This window comes from Arctopsyche grandis, chromosome 3, assembly GCF_051622035.1.
Source record: "Arctopsyche grandis isolate Sample6627 chromosome 3, ASM5162203v2, whole genome shotgun sequence".
Taxonomy (NCBI): domain Eukaryota; kingdom Metazoa; phylum Arthropoda; class Insecta; order Trichoptera; family Hydropsychidae; genus Arctopsyche; species Arctopsyche grandis.
The window spans coordinates 1864314-1889372 of record NC_135357.1 but is presented as its reverse complement, the minus strand read 5'-3'; the positions used below and the strand labels follow the sequence as shown (position 1 = coordinate 1889372).

The 25059-nt window shown below is 35.2% G+C and overlaps 1 protein-coding gene across 2 annotated transcripts in view; it reads left to right on the top strand.

Moving 5' to 3' along the window:
- LOC143910010 (long-chain-fatty-acid--CoA ligase 6) overlaps nucleotides 1–25059 on the top strand; it is an 81331-nt gene that overhangs the window by 28087 nt on the left and 28185 nt on the right. The window contains exon 2 of one of the 2 annotated variants that reach the window (XM_077428338.1): nucleotides 9911–10080. In XM_077428338.1, the coding sequence (XP_077284464.1) occupies nucleotides 9911–10080 (170 nt within the window). Of the gene's footprint in view, nucleotides 1–9910; nucleotides 10081–16548; nucleotides 16958–25059 lie in introns of those variants that run through there. The other variant, XM_077428339.1, reaches the window with a different exon arrangement.

The window sequence follows — 25059 nt, the reverse complement described above, 5'->3', positions numbered from 1 at the left end:
ATAATTTAATTTTAAATCATGATTTTTATGAAGAAATTATAAAATTTCAATTTATTAGTGGATGTAATCAAAATAAAATTGGGAAGAAGTCGGATTCCGTTAATTTTTAATGACTCCACAGCCCTGCTCTTGAGTGATTGAAATATAATATATATTCGATTATTTCTATAGACAATTTTTTTATCTTTTCCTATACATACATATTTATTTATTTATTTATTTTTTAAACAGACCATTGTGGCATAACAGGAATTCCTAAAGCGCCACAATGGTCAAAAAATATAACACAAAAAAGAAAAAAAACAAAATAACAATTAAACATAAACATAATACATCCATACATACATAAAAAATAGCATTTAATAATAACAGATAAAGTAAAAATATCAAATAAAATATAGCATAAGGAATGCCTTGCACCTACAGCCAGTTTCAATAAATATGTAAGAAACAACTACAAATACAAAACATCCCTGTAAGGCCCAAATGGAAGAGAGTTAATCAAAATTTCACTCATAAATCACAATCAATCATGAAAACAATGATGAGCGCAGACTACCAGATAAATGGGTTAGAGTAATTTCCGACAATTTACGCTCACTAAGGTGGAAAATATCACATTCAGTCTCGGCAGCAACGATTTCATTAAGAAGTCGGATAGCTCTTGGAATAGGAGCCATTCGAAAAAGGACTGTGCGGGCAGGAGGTACAGCCAGCAAATGATGATGTCTACCACGCACATAGTGATTAGGGACATAAAGCCCCAACTGCTCCAGCAACAACGGGCATGACGTATTACCACGTAAGAGCAGGAGAACGAAACGAATTAATGAGAAGTTTCTCCGAAGTTCAAGGGAATTATACCCAAGCATGCCCAAAAGGAAAGGAATGGGGTAGAGATATGGGTAATACCCATATTCTTTCCTAAATAGGAAACGAAGAAATGCTTTTTGCACTTTCTCAATCATCAGAGAGTAATTTGCTTCATGCGGATTCCACACAATCGCATTATACTCTAGCTTACTTCTCACAAGCGAATTGAAAAGCAAGCGAGAAGTCAAAGGATTGGAGAATAATCTTGCATATCTCAAAACAAATCCAAGTCGACGAAAGGAAACGTCAGCGACTTTTTTGATATGGTTGTGAAAGGTGAGCTGAGGATCAAAAGTGATACCCAAATCGACAATAGATTCCACACGCTTCAACAAGACTGATCTAATGGAATATCCGTGAAAATAGAGCGAATGTGCACGTCCATAGCTCATAATTGCACATTTGTTTAAATTAAGTTCAAGGCCTAAACTAGAACTGAACTCCAAGACAGCGTTAATATCAGCTTGAAGGAGAGAGGCTTGCCTCTCATCCTTGACAGCAAAAAATAATTTAACGTCGTCAGCAAACAAGAGACATGATGCATTACATAAAACTCTAAGGAGGTTATTAATAAGAATTGTAAATAGTAATGGGCCTAAAGTGGACCCCTGAGTAACACCAGATCGAGTAAAAAATGAAGGAGATTCATAAAGACCATATCTAACAAATTGCTTCCTATCACTAAGATAAGAAGCAAAGAGTTTAAGAAGACGCGTTGAAAAACCCACTTCAGCTAACCTGATCAAAAGAGCGTCATTATTGACTTGATCAAAGGCTTTACGAAAGTCAAAGTAGGCTACATCAACTTGCCGACCAACGTCAACTTTAGACATGATCAAATGTGTGAAGCAGGCGAGATTAGTGGTAGTGGAACGACAGGGTGTAAAACCATGTTGCTCATCACACAATAATCTTTTAAACTGCGCAAGAATCAAACGGTGAAGGATGATGTCAAAAATTTTGGGAATAGCCGAGATAATAGCAATAGGTCTATAATTTTCAACCTCATTTTTAGAGCCACTCTTATGAATAGGGATGACTCTAGATAATTTCCATTTTTCAGGATAATTACCAGAAGCAAGAATAAGGTTAAAAATAAACTGAAGAGGCTCTAAAAGCGAATTACAGCATACCTTTAATACGTCAGGGGGCACACCGTCAGGCCCAACAGACCCCTTCAGCTTCATAATAGCCATCCTAACATCTCCCAGCGATACCCGTGGAATGTCTATACCGACACCCTCAGTACCAATTTGTGAAGCCAAACTAGCATTACGGGATGGTTTTCTCTGGTCAAAGTATTATACATATGTATTTTTTATACGAAATTTCATCATTTTTTTTATTTTACAAGGTTTTTATTAGTTTCACTTCATCCATTAGTCTGACAAACTTCCTAAACTCTTCTGATCGCTTTGAAACTTTGCCATTTTGTGAGGTTTGGCCGCCGATTGCCCATAGCCAGTAGCCTTGTTTTTTTGACATTCCGCCTACACCATTATCATTTTCACACAATATCTTATACAATTTGCATTATAGGCTCTCATTAGCTCTCATATATATTTTTACTTCACTAATAAATATGTTATATAATGAATGTTAAAATATTTATAATTCGATATGCTTGTTATGGCCAACACAATAACAGTTACTTTTTGACGTATCTCTGCTCGAACCAGTCGATCTTTGTTTTCAATTATCTGATTTTGACTTTTTGGCTTGATTTTGGACTGAGAGCGTCTATTCGGAACTGCGATATTTTACGAACTTAATATTATACTATTTTTATAAGCCATTTTTAATATTATTTTATCTTCAAAATTTCCTGGAGTGTCCTTTAAAAATTTAACCAAAATATTGCTCACACGAGGCTCCCACACACAAAAAAAACCATAGACAATCCTCTTGTGAGGAATAATTCGTTCACCGATTCTTACATACATATACAATTCTTCAAGAGCAATGAATATAATGAGTCGATGAATAACTGTTCGGACGCGCTTTTCGCTCAAGTCCGGATTCAAACCGGAAGTACGACATTTTTCCGACATTTTGGGATACCATTTGGTCGATAAGGATCAAATCGAAATTTAGAGACGTTTAACGCGCACAGGTTGTTGCATGAACGTCGACAAACATAATCCGTATTTCGTGACTAGTCGTAAACTGGATGCGAGTCGTTAACCTCTCGGTAACCGGTTGATTGCTGTTCCATTGAACTAATCCCGAGTCATTAAAACAAAACTCAAAAAATAAATACAAACGCTTGTATATTCTATGGTACATATATATGTACATCTTTGTATATCGCATGCCCTATGATTTATCGCACCTGCTTAACGGTTAAACTTAAACTTGTATACGTGCGTGCAGAGCCAGGCTGCATTTGATTTTTGTTCCCAACTAATGATATATACAAGTATATATGTATATATTAGAAAAAACAATCATGTCTATTTTATTATTTATTCGCCACCCCCCCTTATATTTATTAATAATTTAATATAAAATTAAATCACCTTTACAGTATTAATATAAAGTTGCCTTAGAGATTCAATACTGCATCCGCATGTACTGTACTGTTTTCAACTGTTATTTATTTTTTTTAATTTATACCAGGAAGGCCTAACAGGTAACCCCAATGCACCTTCCTGGACAGAAACATTGTACATTTGATGCAAGTAATATTAGTATAATACAAAGTAAATACATATCAATTAACATCTAAACAAAGACATTTATGGTAAAATTTGTAAATTTGCAGCATTTTATACAATTCAGCGAAATTCGAGATTGGTGAAAACTCGAGATTTGCTAGAAAATGGGTTATTTTGCCAATTTATTGGAACCGTTTCAATGAAAATCAGATAAATTGGAAAACTCTGGTAGGAAACGATCGACCCGGAGTCACACATCCAAGATCTGGCCAGCAGAAACCAGTGGTATTTGAACCCGTGACCACTTTGTTCAAAGCATTATATGCTAACCACTAATCTATTCTACTATTTCAAATATATGCGAACCAATTGTCTATTCTGCTGGTTATGGTAAGAACATACTCAAAAGTGCGGCACGGCACGCTTAGGTCGATTCTAGTTGTGATTCCGTGAATTTCCAACGGAAAGTTTTATTAATTTGCGTGACGTCACCCCTTCAAGGCCAACTTTACGATATGCTGAAAGCGATTGCATACAGACTTTCGATGCATTTTTTTGCACTGCACTAATTGCACGCTGAGGTTTTTGCTAGACTTTCGATTGTCGAGAAAATGCGCCTCGTAAGGACCGAGAGCGATTTGACCTTAATTATCCGACAGATTTGACGGCTCTGACCTTCGTGCAAAAAGTGCATTTTTTACAATTTATTTAGTCATTGTGTTTACTTTCGCGTGCGCGGTAAATTAGCACGTGTTTAGACATGTGACTTTTCTTACTATTGTATTTCTTTGTCATAGTTAATATATGGTTATTCAAAATATCTCTACACACACATATGTGACGAAATATTTCATCCTTTTCTGAAATATTATGCTCTGTTTGAAATCCTCGTACTTATTAAACCACTTTTTATTTATTTTAATTGTGAATCCTTTGTAGTGTCCATCTATCACATGGTAAACGGACTATTTCGCATATAGCAAGCTTGCACACGAAAATTGTTGCCATGAAAATCGTGAATACGAAAAATCTAGCACTTGAATTCTCGTTAGCGTGATGTTCGCGTACGTGACTCTCGTTGGGTGGACTTTTCGAGTGCCAAATATTCCGTGCTCGAGATTTTTGCGACGTGTGCGAGATCGCCATGTGCAAAATTGTCACCGAACCCATATATTTTACAAATCTACAGTTTTAAAGTTAAGCCACCAAATTCGGTATAGTACAGTAAAATAAAATAAAATAGTCTCAAAGTACTGCAAATTAGAAATTGTAGAAAATTATTTAAAAAATATATATATGTATAACTTACACCCATCCAACGCCTGGCAATTCGGCTAGTATTTGAAGACTTTGTTAGTTATTTTATTATCACATATACATATGTACACATAGCTATAGATTGCTAGTAAATTTTGTTTTTTAATATTTTTCATCCCTTTGAACGAAACTCTTTGTATATAACATCTAAAATGAATAAATTACCTCCCGGTATAATATTTAAATATAAATAATAAAATATTTTTATTAAAATGAGCAAAACTTAAATTGCCATAAAAGCGTTTTACATGAAAAAATTGTCCGCGGCGCATTTTTTCACATCGAGCTTCGAGATTTCCTTGGATTATTCCAGAAAATTTACGATTTCACTAATATCATCTCTCTGTTCCATTGAAGACTAGCATTATGGACTAGTGGTTAGCATATAATACTTTTGAACAGAGTGGTCACGGTTCGAGTCCCACTGGTTGCTTCTCGCCAGACCTTGGTTTGTAACTCCAGGTAAATCGTTTCCTATTAGACTTAACCAATTTTTCTGATTTTCATTGAAACGGTTCCTGCAAAATTGGCACCCCTCTTCCATCTCTCTCACAAAAAAAATCGAGTTAATTCAGCATCTCGATTTTTCGCTGGTTTGTATAAATGTTGCAAATTTCTCCATAGATGATTTGTAAGACGAGTGTGGATGATTGATTGAATAAAATAAAATGAAAAATCTCCATTGAGGGTGCTTTTCCTCGTTTCTTTGTCCGTTCTGGACGTAACAGTGTTAAAAAGCATTGTGGCGCAACAACTGTCATTCTTGCGAATAAACCAGTTATTCGCACACCGCAGTCATTCTTGACATTGACAAAGAAACAACAGTTCTCAGCGTACCAGCAGCTTAACAAAAGTTGGACAGCTTTTTAAAACGCAAATTTCGCAAAAATTGCACACTCCCAAAGTTCCAATGCAATTGTTGTAATCCAGCAGAAGGTCGTAAGCGACTGTTGATGAATTTCTACATATCGTATGACAGCAGTTACCACATTTGACTGACAGATGAATTTTTGTTTTGGTTTTTGGCTATGCACATGCAATTAACGCTATGCAGTTTTCAACCTATTACCATTTAATTTGGTACATCTAATATCAATTATAATTTAAATGAGTTTTTCTACACTGCAAATCTACAGTTTGAACTGGGTTGAAGCTCTTTGTTGTTATTTTTTTTCAATTGTCATCCGATCCCTACATAATAGCACCGTATGAAGATGAATGTTAGTTCGTCTCGATTGCAAATCTACAGTTTTTAAATTAGGGCTTTTTTTAAGGGGCCTTTAATCCTGGTTCAATCCAAACACGCTCAGGCAACGCCCGGCATAATAAATTTGTATGATCTTAATTGGTTTTTGGAAGGGGTCTGAACCTAAGGTCAAAGGGACCTTCAAATCAGACAATTCAGTCAATTTTTAAATTTTTTGAACTATTTTTTTCACTCACGGCGCATTATTTAAATATAATCAATTATTGGATTGGATAAATTGGGAAACGATCGACCTTACAGTCACATATCCAAGGTAGGGCCAGCAACAAAGCCAGGAATGGAACCTGCGACCACACAATCGAAAGCATTACATGTTAACCACGGTTGCTAGTTAATTGACAATAGTGAACTATTTTTTGTTCAAAAAGCATCCATCGAACGCCGATCTTTTCTTATAACTATTTTGATTTTGATTTTTAAATGCTTTTTATTATGTTCACAATACATCTTATAACTAGTCACCGGACCCAGAAGGTGCCGCGTATTGTTCAAAGGTTGTAAATGCATTGTTAAAGGTTTGCCGAACCTTTTTTTACAAAGGATTTACAACAATGGAACAATTGATAGCACTGTGACTATCCGGTGTCTACTTATAACTATTTTAATAGCTACTGATCTACTGATCATTTTATATTTTACAATTTAATTTAATTTGGTTAGTAATCATAGTATTATATTATTCTAATGCTAAGCATAATAGGAAAAAGAGCTCAAAAACCTATTTACAATTCTTATTTCTTATAACTATGATTACATCCTTAGAGTTGAAAATTTGCAAAAAGTCACATGTTTTATTACTTTTATACCTATATTATATGTATAGTGGTGATACCCGGCTTCGCTCGGTAAATGGAAATGAAATAAAAACCACGAAAAAAATCTTCATTTGTTTTTTATTAAATTGGATCGAAAAAACATAATATTATTTAACTACCGACCAATCACAAACGTCTTTGACCAATCCAGCCAATCAGAAACGACTATGACGACAGCCAATCAGAAACGACTATGACGACAGCCAATCAGAAACGACTATGACGACAGCCAATCAGAAACGAATTACATACGCCGTTTCATTTATATATACAAGATTTATTTATTATAAAATTATTATAAAAACATGATTCAATCTGGCATTGCAACATCTCTAGATTTTTTCTAAAACTAAAATGTCCGCCAAAGAAACTATAATATGTGTATAAATAATTTTAACTTGATTCGCGTTATCTAACATATTTTATTTGCATATACGTATGTATCCAGCTGACTTTATTTAATATCGTGTTATATTTTATTGATAACTATGTAGTTGTAGTTGGCCAGATTGTCATACGTCACACCTCGCCAATGTACAATGGCTCCACTTCTACCGTGCATGTCTTTACACACTCAATCAGATATAAGTTTAGAGTCCTACGTACCAAACGTTTTGTAAACTACATATTAATATATTCATCGCATCAAATATACGTAGCATCATGCGAATATTTTTAAGACTCGCTTCGATAAATTATTTTCGGCCATCTTATTTCGGATTAGAAGTGTTTTAGGAAAGTCTTTCGTACATATCTGATGGCCTGTTTACACTAAACACTACCGCAACACAGTATTATGTAGCTGTGGCCCACTTCCTACATTTCGAACAACAAACACCTTTGGGCTTTAATGTGGCACGATCATCATCATCATTATTATTTTTACTATCGATTTATTACCATCCATGAAAGTAATCTCCGTTCGTAACACTTTGGCCGTCGACGAAAGTCAATAGCTATACTCGTTTTCTAATTCGCGATCTGCATTCGTTGCAGTTTAGCGTAGCCTCGTTCGTGCACGCGGTAGATGCGGCGCATGTCTTTAAATCCTAATATTTAAATAATTTAAAAAAAAAAACATAAACCGACCTCGCCTTGGATATAATTTTTCCATATTTTTCAGAGCATTTTTTTCACAGTTTATAACATGCATTAAATAGTAACGTTATTTTGTGCCCTTGAAGTCGTTAAGGAACAATTTTGCATGTTTGATTTCTGTTTGAAAACATCTGTCGGTATTTTGACATTGTTGCATCTACGTATACAAGATGATGTACAATAATTCTGGTGTGTCGAATTTGCGGCCCGCTAACCAAATTTGAACTATTAATATATTTAAAACTAGTGGTTTTACCCGGCTTCGCTCGGTATTTGTAATATAAACCGCTTAAACATTACTAATCTAATAGTAAACATTTTATTAAATTTATTTGAATAGTTTTATTTTGTATAAATTTTTTTTAATATACAGAGAGAAACTTACAGCTAAAATATTATTTGAATATTCATTTTTTTTTTATTAAATTAAATGTATTTACAAAATTGACTGTCACGAACAAACAAATATATATACTACGTCTCTTTCGAAATTATATGTATACCAGAATCCGGCGGCCCCCCCCCGGCGTGAAGGCGCCTTCACCCTTGGCGCCGTCGCCCCCGGCACCTTCGCCCTTGGAGCCTTTACCCCTGGCGCCTTCGTCCTTGGAGCCTTCGCCCCCGGCGCCTTTGCCCCCGGAGCCTTCGCCCCCGGGGACTTCGAATCCTTTGAATCGAAAAAAATCGAACGTGCCGTCTACGAACCAACGAACGAAGTTTACATACATACAAAGTCTCTTTCGAAATTACATATACATATATTAGATGGCTATTTCTTCACATTGATTATTGTTCGTACAGGCGTTACACCGACAATGCGCATGCGCTGTGAATAATCACCGAAGATCAGCGTTCGATGGATGCTTTTCGCACAAAAAAATGGTTCACTTATTGTCAATTGCTTGGGAAAATAGTGCTTTTTTACTCTCTCTTGCTTTGAACACTAATGGAGTGATCATTTTTTGCACGAAAAGCAACTGCACTTAGCCTAAGTCTGCTGATCACTCTGATTGTTCGTACAGATATCATAACAACAATACTCACTTTTTATCAAGTGCACGAATTCGTGCACCTGCTTACGTTTTATCAGGTGTATGAATGCGTGGGCCACTAGCTATTTTTTATTTCTTTTGATCGTTGTTGTAAACGACCAGTTCCACTTTCCGTAACATCGTTTTCGGACCTTTTTTTGTGTAGCTATTTTATTATTATAGAGATTCGTGGATTATAATGTCAATGTTGACCTGAAATGCCACGCCCTCTGAATATCTATAATGAAAAAAAATGGTCGCAGTTCTTGTTGCTGGCCGCGGAAAGTGGAATTGGTCCTAAATTCGATCCTCATTCTATTCCGTACTCCATGGCTAGGTAATTATTCTTCAAGGACTGTCAGAGCTCAATTTCATTGGTTGCGAATAAATAATGTATTATGTTTGTATTGCACATCGGAACTTATCTCAAATATTTTTATATTACGGCATGTTTTTGTTAATTAATCAGAATTATCTTTGTTTTTATTAATTAATCACAAATATATTTGTATAGCCTAATAAATATGCAATGACAGAGCAGATAGAGACAGTGTGCAATGAGACCGGTAAAAGAGACGACATCGAAACGCATTTGACATTCGGAAAAACGACCCAGTGCGTGGAAACAGTTGACGACCCCTTCTTAGGGTCAATTTAAGAATCGCCACGTTTTGGCGCCAATTCAAATTTCTATTTTCGAGCTGCAGGTCCCGCCGATCAAGTCCACAGACAAATTGTCTTCTATTTCTCTGTTTTTTTTTATTTCATAATGGTTCTTATGACACGGATCGGGTCTCCAGCAAACACAATAATTCAAATTGATTTTTAATGTATGCCTTTTTCTGTTTGCAGTGGAAGACTTAGATCAATATCTGACCTATGTCGGGGGTCCAGCTGGGGCTTTGGCCCTTACTGGAGTGGCTGCTGCTTCAGCCTTCTACTTGGCTTCTAGACCCTCACCTGAAGCTCCCCTGGTGCCCCTGGATGGACAGAGTATCCTGCAAAATAAAGATACACCTTCGGTAAGTTATCAACCATTATATTTGTCTGTCATATACATACAACCAAATATCGTGTCTTAAGAGCACAGTTAGGATAAGTCCACAAGACCCAATAAAATGGGGCTTTTAAGATTGAAAGCAATCAAATATTATACCAGAGCTTACTACCTTTCAATTCTTAATTCCTTCGGTGTTTATTTCTACTAGTATTTTGCCCTTTGACATTTCAACGTTTGGTTTTGGAATTGAGTTGATCTATTGGTGAATTGAGTTGATCTAAGTAAAAATGTGACTTTATTTTGAAAAGATGCTTATGTGCGCTCTGATATATTATGAAAATAGTAAAATAACTAGTGGAATAACACCTTTGCGCTATAAGGACACGATATCTGATTGTTTTTGCTAAATATGCATTATCGCACTTGAACCATTGTTTCAAGACCTTTACTTCACCTTGAACTGTTGCTACTTCAACGAAGATAAGTTATCTACGGTTTGTTTTTGAAAATAAAACATGTTAAATTGAATTCAGATTTTAAATTGGAATTTAGGTTTTTCGAAGCCCATTTGATTTGCTATTTCAACTGTTTTTTTGGTTTTATACATACAAACCCAGCTAAGCTACTTAAGCTACTTTAAGGTTCAGATAAGCTATTTTCGATAGTATGAGTTTTTAAGGACGATCCACTTTTTACAAGGTTTATATTAGTTTCACTTTGTTCTACCTTCCCCTAATTATGAAAAAATATCCAATCTCTTAAGAGTAGACTTAGGTGTTGTCTTGGGGCTTTTCAAATAACAATAGACCGCTCCATTAGTTAGCAAAGCTTGAGAGCAACAAAGCATGGTTGACAATAGTGAAGTGTACACCTTGATTATAACCTGTTGAATTTTCATTGCATAGAGTAGCACATTTTATTCAATAATATTGACGAAACTTGCTATTAAAAGATTGAGACAAATTATCACCGTTATAACTAAAGTAGATATGTACATAAATAGTAGCTCTTCTGTAAAACTATGGCTTGGCAAGTTTATAAAAAATTAGTAATACAACATTTCCTAATTTTTTTAAGCCAGCAGCATAGCTTGGTGGTTACGTTAACGTTATACACGCGGGTTCGATCCCTTGGGTTTATATCGATTATAAGAATTTATTCCGAGTATTAGCTGTAGTGCTGCTCGTCAGACTTAGATATTTGTGTTCGTTCATATGTATGGATGTACATATGTATGTATATACGTCACAGTGGCAATGCTGCATGCGAGGTGTGTCAGTTATTTAGGCCGTGCACGAATGCGTACACCAGACCACTATAGTCGAACCGATGTAGCGTGAGAAACGAGCATGCTGTCGCATTCGTGCAATGTGTTATGACATTGTAAGGACGTCAAATAATTTCTTTATTTTTTTATTAATTTCTTATTTAACTATATAATATTATTACAATATGATTCAATGCAAGGTCTTTAATAATATTATTGTAAGGTTTGCTTTCCATAACATGACATTGACAATTACTTTTATCGTCTAAAGAATATAAATTTCCATTCATATAAAGTGTACACACACGTATTCCATAAATAAATTAATAATATCAACAACTTACTTATTTTATATTAAAATTTTATTAATGTAAATATTTCAAAATACGAAACACGAACTCGAAACTAACAAAATATAAAAGTCAAATTCTACCGACCGCTATACGCACGAACAATATTGTATCTCTTGACCAAAATGCAATGCGAAACTGAAACGAAATGTGATTGGTCAACGCTAGTCGAGCATTTCTATATATGTATGTAGATATCGATAGCATTTCTTTAAATTACCAATAACCCTTTTCCTTCTTTTATTTATTTATATTATTTAACCCAATGCGCCTTCCTGGCCAATTACAAACAATACAGCATTTTTATTATACAAGTCGCTAAATTACGAGACACTGAAAACTCGCAAATTAAGGAGACATCAATGAATTGTACATTAATCATACTCAAATAAATAGCGGTGACATAGTAGGTAGGAAGGATTTTTAGCCAATTTTAATCGGGAACCGTTTCAACAATGAAATCAGAAAAATTGGCAAACTCTGATAGGAAACGATCGACCTAGAATCACAAATATCCAAGTCTGACCAGCAGCACTACAGATCTACCCACAAAAATTCTTTTCAATCGAGGTCAGCTCATGGGATCGAACCCGGCGCCTCTCGGTGATAGGCAGAAGCTTAACGAACGAGCTATGCTGCTGGCTTTTAAAACTATGAACCGGATATATGTAAATACATATTTATGTAATTGCTAGCATCTGAACACTGTATATTCAGCCCACGTACAGTTGTCGCAGCTTAGGTATGTTTCCAGATATAAATGAAAAATTGGCCCACTTATCTAATTTACGCAAATTGCCTTACTTTTTACGATTGTCTCGCGACTTTTGATCGACAGACTATTTTAATTCGGCGGAAAAATAACAAAAACATAAAATAAAATCAAGAAAGAGAATGGCGTGACTGATGACAAGTCATCAAGATGAATTATACGTTTTTAATTTTGAACGCGTTGTGATTTTGAAAATCAAAAACGATTTTGACTCCACGAAGAATTGTGAAGTGTCGCCGTTCTAACTAATGAATACACGTGGGTGCATTACTTTCAACACACTTTGTGTCTGTCTATTACATATATTTTGACCGTTTGTGTTGTTTGCGAGTGCAATATTTATGTGTGCAGTAGCGTCTATTAAGCTTGACACCTCGGATTAGATCAGCGCTCCCGAAAGATGCAAACCAATGATGAGTTTTATCTCAGAGACACGGCACGGCGCTTGTAACTTTTAGCGCAATTCGAAATTTGGCGAAGATGAAAAATTTATTCAAATTTCTTCTGGGTTATTGAGTGTCTTTATTAACTTTTGAAAACTTCTATCGTCTTAATTTTCTTTTTGCTTTATCTACATATGTACGCAGTAACAATAGATGAAGTTTTGTGATCATGCGAAAATTCGAACTCGAAATTTTGACTGATTCGAACTCGGAATCGATCACTGATCACGTTTTAATGCTCTAGAAAAAAATGTGTGTGTGTGTGTCTGTGTATTTTTTGAACACCGTTAGTCCTATCGAACTGAAACTTAGTATCGGTTACTGAAATTATTATCGATACGATGTAATTTTTTTTTCAAATTTTTGAGTTGACCGGAAATGGTACCTCCCCTTATAGGTGTACTGTATTTTTTTATGTTTTTGAATTCAATTATCTCCCAAACATCTAACCGAATCAGACTGAAATTTTTTTACATGTAATAGAAATTATAAATTTTATAAATTAATATTTTTTAAATATTTTTACCGGAAGTAATACATTTTTCTCAGAATCCTTTCATTCATATTCCTTTAATATGGCTGTACAAGTGTACTAAACCGCTGTTGCAGTTTTTCCATTCATGATTATTATGGATTATCCTATTATCGGATTAGGATTATGCGAAATTTTCTAGGTAATCCAGACATTAAATGTCTAGATTACGATTTTTCACAATTGAGCGGCTTACTCAATTATGATGATGCCCAAATTTATCGGAATTTAATGTGTTCATCTGAAATTCAATACTAAGACCCAAAACTATTGTCTCAATTTTGTGAAACAGACATATTCACATATATAGATATGTACATTTACACCGCTATCGAGTTGCCTCTGAGCGACACCTATGGTGTTAAACTTGTACATATGTATACATTTATAGATTATAAATTTGAATTCACTTTCAAATAGTAGGAAGGGTGGTTTTTGACAATTTGATTAGGAACCGTTTCAACAATGAAATCAAATAAATTGGCAAACTCTGATTGGAAACGATCGACTTGGAGTCACAAATATCCAATTCTGACCAGCAGCACTGCAGAAATACTCGGAATAAATTCTCTCCAATCGAGGTCAACACAGGGCTTGAACTCGGGAAGCTCTCGGTGGTTAACATTAACGCAACCACCGAGTTACTATTTATGGTGGTTATTCAAAAATCACCCATATAAAAAGTGCTGTGACGATTGGCCGTTGTCCCAATTAACAGAAATATATTTATTATATGTAGATCTAATCGAGACTAGAAAAATTTACCTCAATTTTTCAAAATGTAATTGGCAAATTCTTAAAAATTGCAATTTACAACATATGAACCAATTAACCGGTATGCACCGGATAAAACTCTTGGGACTAGAATTCTTTGATACGAAACTTTTTCCTCGATTTTATGAAATATAATTGGGCAGTTCTCTGAGATCGGTATGTACATATGTAATTTGATTGAACGGACTGAAGTATAAAAAACGGATTCCACTTAATTAAGTCTAGAAAATTTTGGCTTGACCTATTTTTCCAATTTAGAAAAATTGGGTAGTCATTCATAATTATTTTTCAAGAATTGTTTCTAATAAATAAGTCCTTCGATCAAACAATGACCCAATTATCCGAGCACGCTGCATAAATTTGATATCTTATATTTTAAACTATAAAATTATTTCTTTTTTAACTTTATAATATTATTGCAATATAATTCAATGCAAGTTCTTTAATAATATTACTATGAGTTTTGCTGTCCATAACATGACGTTGACATATCTTATTTTATTACATAAATTAATCATGCACACTCGCCTAGCAGATTGCTCCAAAGCGACGAGTGTGCTAAACAGATCAAAACTCAAGAAATTATATACATATATTTTAATACATAATTATTAAATAAATCGAAACCATACATGACATCTATGGTCAGACATTGTAAGCATCGTATCGCGATCAATAACATTTTCATGTAAAAATACGAATTTATACACAATAAACATCCACAGAGACATATATGGAGAGAAACCCGGCGAAACCTGAGATATAACACAATAACTCAAGATTTCGCCAGAGAAATGGGGAGGGAAAGCCAATTTTGCAGGAATCGTTTCAATGAAAATCAGTAAAATTGGAACTCAACCACGCTGACCATAGTAAGACATGCTAACCACTAGTCCATGCTGTTGCTTTGCTTTTATCGTCTAAAATATAAACTAAAAAAATATAAACTTCCATTAATATAAAGTGTACACGTATTCCACAAATAAATTAATAATATCAACAACTTAGGTATTTTATATTAAAATTTTATTAACGTAAATATTTCAAAATACGAAACACGAAGTCAAAACTAACAAAAAGTAAATGTCAAATTCTACCAACCGCTATACGCACGAACAATGTTGTATCTCTTGACCTAAACTTAATGCGAAACTGAAACGAAATGTGATTGGTCATCGCGAGTCGAGCATTTCTATATATGTAAATATCGATAGCATTTCTTTAACAATAACCCTTTTCCTTCTTTTATTTATTTATATTATTTAACCCAATGCGCCTTCCTGGCCAATTACAAACAATACAGCATTTTTATTATACAAGTCGCTGAATTACGAGACACTGAAAACTCGCAAATTAAGGAGACATCAATGAATTGTACATTAATCATACTCAAATAAATAGCGGTGACATAGTAGGTAGGAAGGATTTTTAGCCAATTTTAATCGGGAACCGTTTCAACAATGAAATCAGAAAAAATGGCAAACTCTGATAGGAAACGATCGACCTAGAATCACAAATATCCAAGTCTGACCAGCAGCACTACAGATCTACTCACAAAAATTATTTTCAATCGAGGTCAGCTCATGGGATCGAACTTTAAATTCTACGATCGACTAATACGCACGATCAATGTTGTATCTCTTGACCAAAACGCAATGGGAAACTGAAACGAAATGTAACTGGCCATCGCGGGTCGAGTGAGGGGTGAATGCAATAGCATTTACATTTTACGTATGTCTATAGCTATTAATGAAAAAAAAATATATATTTTGGCGTTTAAAAGTAGTTTTTGATGTTGAATATCTGTCGGCAAAAAAATCAAACGTGCGTACATTATCATATTTAGATTATATTCTATATGTTCATTTTTACGATTCCGAGAATTCGAATGATCTATAGAAAAAGACTTGTTTAGTCGTTCCTTTTCCAGTCCGTAAAATAAACATACCCTCTTATCATATATGTATATATATATATATATATCAGCAACATATCTCAGTGGGTAGCGTGTAATGCTTTCAACTGAGTGGTCATGGGTTCATTCCCTAGTTCGGTGATGCTGGCAATACCTTGGATATATACATAGGTATGCATCTATTCGATTATATTTAGTTGAATGGAATCCACTGCGTGTTTACATTTATAACTTACTCATCGCTTTGGCCACGAATACATTTGGTATCCAAGACTTCCGGCAAATTTTTTCACCCTCGTTACATTCCCAACCTTCAGACGTCCAGATACGTAGCAGTTTTGCTCGGAACCAGCAGTTGTGGCATCTCTGATCTAAACGTCCCGCTTTGAGCCAACTTTTTCGGGCTCGCAACCAAATATCCCATCCAACCAATCCCCAGTACAGATCGGGACGTTCGTCGCGCGACACTTCCTTTTACATCCGATCGAACAGTTTCCGCACGAATTTCACCGCGAAATATCAACAAGTCAACTTTCGAACCCCTCTGTAGCCCACGAAGCCTTCTAGTCGAAAGTTAGGACCCGGATTGTGGCGAAGCGCGTTACGTAATTTCGGTTTTGGGACTTTTGGGTTTCGAATGTGCACGTGGACACGTAGACCGGTGAATATGGATACGTGAGGTGAAGTGCTACGTTTCGGAAAGGGGCAGTTCGTAGTTCGTATTTTGAAGTTTTGGTTCCTTTGGATTAACCTCAACGTTCCAAGATGGCTTGCTGCGGATGCTGCAATTCGGCTCCACCGATCACACCACCGATCGATATGAACAATCAAACTGATTTCATTAAAGTTAGTGTAAGTTTTCCTGCATCGTGTCCTGCACTAGTAGAATCAACTTGGTTTCCAATAAAGCATGTACATACGGTAGTTATTTACTAACATCATGAGCCATATTGAGTCGACTGATTTGTTTCAGAATGCCTTTTTATTCGCATTTTCAAAATAGTTGCACAACTTATTATGGCGATTTAGAATGTGTCCACACACGAACAGGTGTGATATAAAATATGTCAAAAAATGTGTTTTGCAGTTTGTGCATTTCGGCATTAAAGGGTACCATTTATCGGCCCGGCAAATGAAAAGAATGCTTTTCTCTAAAATCACTCGCATGACAGATTCGGTTTTTGACCGGCAAATCAAACGTCAAATGAGTTGCCAGTAACAGAAATAAAATTTGATAAAATAAATACCTATCCTAACAACCTAATCTTACATGAATAGGGCCCTAAGCTAACCCTTAAATAAATAAGTGTTGGCTGCTAAGATATTACGATTAACCAGTGAAAATGTAACTGGTTATGATTTCACTGAAACGTCAAATTTTATTTTTGTTACTGGCAACCCGATTGAAGTTCGAGCTAATTTAGAGATATTAATTTGACATTAAATTTCGTTTTGACATTTGTCATATAATTTATTTTACAGCCGTGGCAAAAATATTATCCCTTAAAAAACTAAGATCCACTGGTCGTTATTTCAAAATGTCAAACATATTTTTCATTTTCAATCTTTTCCAAGTACGATTTAAAATATAAATTAAGTTGATGTTCATAAGATAGGTCAGCATTTGTATACATTTTCGAAATCTAAATGAAATGAGGTACAATTTGTCTTACAACTTATTGAGCCGATTTATCATACGTAGAATTGTCTATGCACAATGTGATTGTGTTCTATAAATATTTCTTACACTTAAAAGTGCTGTAATACTTTAAGCATTACTGATATATACATACATAATTGCTTCAAATTTTGAATTGTTTTTCATTGTGAATCCTTTTAATGATGATAGAAGTTTAGATTACTTTTAACTAACGCCTGAATTCAGTCAAATAGTATGAATACAAACATTTTGAATGACAGCCAAGAATAAGCAAGGAAGCCACAAGAAGAAGAGGAGTTGAATTAAAGAAAACGTGTAATGAGGTTTGCTCTAGATGGGCGATGTAGAATAGAAGTGGATTGGAGAGAGTTTCTTCTGGCAGTCGATGGTGAAAGGCTATGACTATGATGATAATTGGGGGAGGTCAAAATGTTACTTTTAAAACCGAGCAAAAACTTCTGGGTTACTGCATTTTTCACCCATTACTTATAGTTTCTTCCAAAAGTGACCTTGTATTAGGTTGATTATTTCTCACCATGTTTTATTATACATAATGTTTAATGATTCAAAGTGCATTCTGAAGTGTGTCAGTCGATTTGGTCCTCTCCATTGGATTTAAAAACATACATATTATAATAGTTAGATACTAATATTTTGTGTTTTTGCAAGTAGTTGCCATATTTAATTTAAACCATTATGAATTTGTTGCTGTTGTTTATTATGTAGCTGATAGTTCCTAGTTTTATTCCTAACGTGTTCTGGTAATGCTTATTTCAAATGCATTCGATGCTATTGAAATCGGAATCTTCTTGTCTGAATTGTTGATTTTATCTGACATATGTTAGACAGTTCTGTAAAAAAATTGGCAGAATGAAATTGTACATGTTTATTTAGCGACGGACAGTAGAAATGTTTGTAATCATTAAATAAATGGCAATATTGAGGAACGCTTATCCACATTGTGTGCTACAAAGTAACCGAATTGGATTATTATTGGGATTAAAAAGCATCAAGGAATTCTTGGAATAAAACATGATGCGACGTTTTGAACCATGTCTTGTGACCTTGTTCTATAGATGATGTTGACATTAAGCTTGTGAATACATTAAGCATGTATGTACGTATATATCTATGTGTTTACATACTCGTATATACATATAATAGGTACTATTTCAATTGTAATATGTACTTAAAAAGTTTGCTTTCAAGGAACACTCTTACCAATGGTCCCTCTTCGTTTTCCTTTTAGTACTATTCTACTCCTGCATTCCCTGCAATTAAGTTTATTCTTTTACATACATACATCCTCCTCCTTTATCCTTCTTTTCCTTTTTTCTCATCTTTCTCATCCTCTTCCTTGACTTCCTTTTTCTCCTTCACTTTCTCTCACATGCGTATGCTCCCATTCTTCCCTCCACCCTTTTTTATATTTTCTATCTTAATCCTCTCTTTTCTCCTCCTCATTATATTCCTTATTTCCCTTCTCCTACTCTAAATACGTATTTTGGTCTTCTTTCTTTTTACGCTGCTTCTATCCTTCTTCTTTAACCCTTTGATACTACCCTAGATAACTACCGCCGAAGATTTGGAGTTAATAATTGTGTGTTTAGACTCTATAAATTTATCTTGCAACAATATAAAATAAACAAAACAAGCCTATTAATGAATGTATTTTTCCAAAACTAGTAGTTCCATCTTCTTCATTGTTGTTAAAATGAAATTAGTACCATAAATAACCAGTGCACTAATTGGCTACAACCCCATAAGTGACAGACTTATACACTTAAAACTCAACACGCATCCGTATAAACTAAACATCCTTCAAATATATGCTCCTACTGCAGATGCCGAAGATATTAAAATAAATGCGTTCTATGCTTCACTACTCGATACATTGTCAAATATCTCAAACAAAGAAATGACCATCATTCTTGGTGATTTTAATGCCAAAGTCGGTAATAATAGCAACATTGATAACATAGTAGGTAAATATGGATTGGGTATTCAAAATGAGAGAGGAGAGAAACTTATAAGTTTCTGCATTGAAAATAAAATGTCCATTATGAATACTTGGTTTCAACATCATCCTAGGCGATTGTACACTTGGATATCTCCTGGGGATCGTCACCGCAACCAAATCGATTATGTATTAATAAATTCTAGATGGAAATCATCGATACATAACGTCAAAACATATCCAGGTGCAGATTGCGGATCGGACCATAACTTACTTGTTGCTAAATTTCGACTGAAATTGAAAATGATTAAAAGACATCAAAATAAAGCAATTAAACTCACCAATGATGATGTAATTAATTTTGGCAATGTAATCAGAGAAAAAGATGCAGAATTCCAAATAAATCCTAATGTAGATGTAGAAGAGTCTTGGAAAATTTTTAAAGATCTCATAATTCGGTATGCCAGAAAACATCAAACACCGCAAAATGAACATCGTAAGTCTTTTATCTCTGATTCAACTTGGGTTAAGATAAAAGAACGTAAAAGACTTAAACAAACTGGCATAACATCGACAGAATATCTTGAAAGGTATGCAATATTACATAAAGGTACGAATATTACAATATTCGTTTCGTTCTCCTGCTCTTACGTGGTAATACGTCATGCCCGTTGTTGCTGGAGCAGTTGGGGCTTTATGTCCCTATTCACTATGTGCGTGGTAGACATCATCATTTGCTGGCTGTACCTCCTGCCCGCACAGTCCTTTTTCGAATGGCTCCTATTCCAAGAGCTATCCGACTTCTTAATGAAATCGTTGCTGCCGAGACTGAATGTGATATTTTCCACCTTAGTGAGCGTAAATTGTCGGAAATTACTCTAACCCATTTATCTGGTAGTCTGCGCTCATCATTGTTTTCATGATTGATTGTGATTTATGAGTGAAATTTTGATTAACTCTCTTCCATTTGGGCCTTACAGGGATGTTTTGTATTTGTAGTTGTTTCTTACATATTTATTGAAACTGGCTGTAGGTGCAAGGCATTCCTTATGCTATATTTTATTTGATATTTTTACTTTATCTGTTATTATAAATGCTATTTTTTATGTATGTATGGATGTATTTATGTTTATGTTAATTGTTATTTTGTTTTTTTTCTTTTTTGTGTTATATTTTTTGACCATTGTGGCGCTTTAGGAATTCCTGTTATGCCACAATGGTCTGTTTAAAATAAATAAATAAATAAATAAATAAATAAAGATATTCAAAGGAGTTGTAGGCGGGATAAAGCTAAATATATAAATGACATATGTGAGGAGATAGAAAAACACGCATTAAAGAATCAGGCAAGGGATATTTTTCACAAAGTAAAAATCGTCACTCAAAAATTTTCACCCAAAACTTGGACAATAGATGATCAATTTGGAAACACGCTTACAGATATTGATGTGATACTCAACCGATGGAAAGAATACTGTTCGGAATTGTACAGTGGTAGTTCGTCGACCTCAATTGTTTCCCTAATTGATGATGTCAGGGAGCCTGACATCTTGACATCTGAAGTTGTAAATGCCATAAAGAAACTGAAATGTAAAAAGTCTCCTGGCAGCGATGGTATACAAGCTGAACTTCTGAAAGAGCTTGGTGAAACTGCGATAAAGGCGCTATGTAATATGTGCAACAAGATCTGGGTAAACGGAGTATGGCCGAAAGATTGGGTCAATTCAATATTCATTCCCTTACACAAGAAAGGATCTACAAAAAAATGCGAGAATTACAGGACCTTAGCCTTAATATCGCACTCTAGTAAAGTATTGCTGTATATAATTAAAGATCGTTTGAGCAGTTACCTTGGATGGCAAATACCGAACGAACAAGCAGGGTTTGTAAAAGGCAAAGGGACGAGGGAACAAATACTGAATATACGTCAACTCATTGAAAAATGTCGGGAGTTTCAAACTCCAGCCGTTCTTTGTTTTATAGACTATAAAAAAGCTTTTGACTTTGTGAACTGGGACTATCTGTGGAAAGTTCTACTGGACATGGGAGTCCCCATGCATCTTGTAAAGATAATACATAACTTGTATAATGATAACAATGCAGTAGTTCGAATCAATTCGCTAAACTCGACAAATTTTCGAGTACAACGTGGAGTAAGGCAAGGGTGTATATTATCTCCAGACCTATTTAATATATATGGAGAGTATATAATGCGTAGAGCACTGGATGGTTGGAAGGGTGGAGTGTCCATTGGTGGAAAAAAACTATCCAATCTTCGGTATGCGGATGACACAACGCTCATAGCTAATAATCATGAAGAAATGGCCGAACTGATCCGTCGTGTTGAGACAGAGAGTAATGTGCTTGGCCTCCAGATAAACCGCCCCAAAACAAAAATTATGATAATTGACCGTCACCAACAGCTGCAAAACAACAAATCAGCTTTAAACGGTATAGATGTGGTTGATAATTTTGTCTATCTGGGGTCACTCATATCTAACAACGGCGGCAGCAAATTGGAAATACGGCGCCGGATTACATTAGCAAAATCGGCAATGTCACAACTAACGAAGATTTGGAAGAATAGAGCCATTACAACTGCTGTCAAAATCCGTCTCGTGAAGAGTCTCGTTTTTTCTGTCTGCCTTTATGGTGTCGAGACGTGGACCATGAAGGCGGCGGATAGACGGAGAATCGATGCCTTCGAGATGTGGTCCTGGAGACGGCTACTGCGCGTGCCTTGGACCGACAAACGCACGAATGTGTCTATTCTTGAAGAATTGAAAATCAAGGATAGATTGTCAACAATATGCCTGAAACGTATATTGCAGTTCTTCGGCCACATTGCACGAAGAGGTGAGGAGAGCCTGGAGCGGTTGGTTGTGGTTGGTAGCGTCGAAGGCAGAAGAGCCAGAGGCAGATCCCCCGCACGCTGGACTGACCAAGTATCTGCAGCGACGGGCGCTTCCACGGTAGCAAGTCTTCGCCTGGCCGAATTTAGAACTGAATGGAGGCAGCTGGTTGACCGCACATCATAGTCACGATCCTCAGTGATGAGGGAACCGACAGCAATAATGCTCGCAATCTAAATTCCAAGCCACAATATAAAATACTCAGCAGCTAGGGATTTCCGTCGGGAAATTCCGCTATGGTTATAAATTCAGAAATTCCGGTGTAAACTAGTCTTTATAAAGGTTGAAAAATGAATGACACGGATTACACGACCCATGTTCAATGCATTTTTTTTCAATGCTACCTGAAACGGTTTAGCGGGTAGTATTCTTGTTTATATTTTACATACTCAAAAAACAACGCCGATCGACGTATTTCAGGCTCATGGGCTCGTTGGCACAACGCCGATCGGCGTTGGTCAGCATTCAAAGGGTTAAAGAAATTGACTTAATTTAACTTATGCTGAACTAGTTGATTCATTGTTGAACAACACTCATTGTTGATTTTATGCAATATGAATGTTGTTGAGCACGAATGTTTTATATGCCTATATCTGTATTATGCTTATATGTATGTCTGGCCACAGTGACACGTTAGAGTACTCTGTAATGTCACCGTGGCTAATATGTTAAATAATAAATAAATAAAATACGTAAAAGAGCAATGCTCTAGCAACACTTGCGAATGACAACGTAATGTATGTAGCTGATGTGTTACAAGTTTAATGCCAAGTCAAGTTGTATCTCAATTATGATAAACACTTGTACTGCCCATATTTCATCCAGTCTTTTGAAAATTGGCACCAGTTTTCAATATTTTTCGTCGTCTTTAAAGCGGATATGGGGCTTCCAAGCCGGCTTAAACCGAAACCGATAAATCGGCTTTTTGACAAATTTTCAAAAAACCGGCTGTTTTGCTCGAGCAACCGGCTTTTTAAGGTTTTCTTTAATTAATGCTGTTTTTTCCTCAAAACCAACAATTATGAATTTCAAAATTCTATGCAAGATAAAAAAATGTGTACATCCAAACTTTCTAGGGAATAGGCGTATATTTCTTTGAACAACAAAAAAAAGGTACAGCACTTAGTGGTGGCTTTGAGATTTTGTAACGGACGAAGACCAGTTCATAAACCAATAAAATATTAATAAAAGTATGTAGTATCAATAACCTATACAAGGCCTTTCAGAATTTCGGCAAATTGGGCTTTCCATAATTTGTATCTCATTTAAATCATTTAATTATCTGTGCGGTTTCAAGATTTGCCATTTTACGGCTGTGATATATAGTACAAATTTTATTATTTGTAATGTTTGTAATAATCTAATATATAATTTGGAAAGAGACTTTGTATGCAACCTTCGTTCGTTGGGTCGTAAATCCGTGACGTCATCGAACAAATAATTCGATTTTTTTCGATTCAAAGGATTCGTAGTCCCCGGGGACAAAGGGCGAAGCTGCATTCGGGGCGGGCGCGAAGCCCTAGGGGGCGCAGGCGCTGATTTCTGGTATACATATAATTTCATATCCATATAATTTTTTACCCGAACAAACAAAGTATATATGTATGTATGTTTGTTTATTCGTAACAGTCAATTTAATAAAAAAACAAATGAATATTCAATTAAATTTATATAAAATAAAACCATACACATAAATTTAATAAAATGTTTACTATTATATTAGTCACGTTTAAGTGGTTTATGTTACAAATACCGAGCGAAACCGGGTAAAACCACTAGTATAATATATTTACAATTTTTTTTCTATATGAAAATTTAAAACTTAAAAAAAAATTGAATTTTCTGAAACCAGTCAAAGCCGATCAACCGGCTTTTTATTTGTAAAAAAAACGACAATCGGCTTTTTCTTTCGGGCGGTTTTTTGAAAACCCCTAAAGCGGATAGAAAGAAAAGAGGGAAAGAACAGTACATCAATATTATTAAATTGAAACCAGTTTACTAACCAAGTAATCGAAACTAACCGTAAGCACTTCTGATCTACGATGTGTACATATTATACGTGTCCATTTTATATTATAATATATGTATGTACATATGTATGCGCGCGGTCCAATTAGGAGCCAGAATGATTTATGCGCTGACCCCAGACCTCTAATGACGAATCATCTTGTGACAGATCGGATGCATCTGTCCGATCTGCACCGAAAATAAACAATGCAACACAATGCAACTCCTCGTAGACATGTCACAAACATTGTCTGCCAATCCAGGAAGCTGCGTCGAGCCAAGTCGTGGAGATTAAGTATGCGGTTTTATCGACCATAAATGCCGACGATAAATCAATCAATCATTCAATCCCTAATAGACGAATGCTCAACTTTAATAGGGGAGTAATTGAATCATTTAGCGAATATATAAT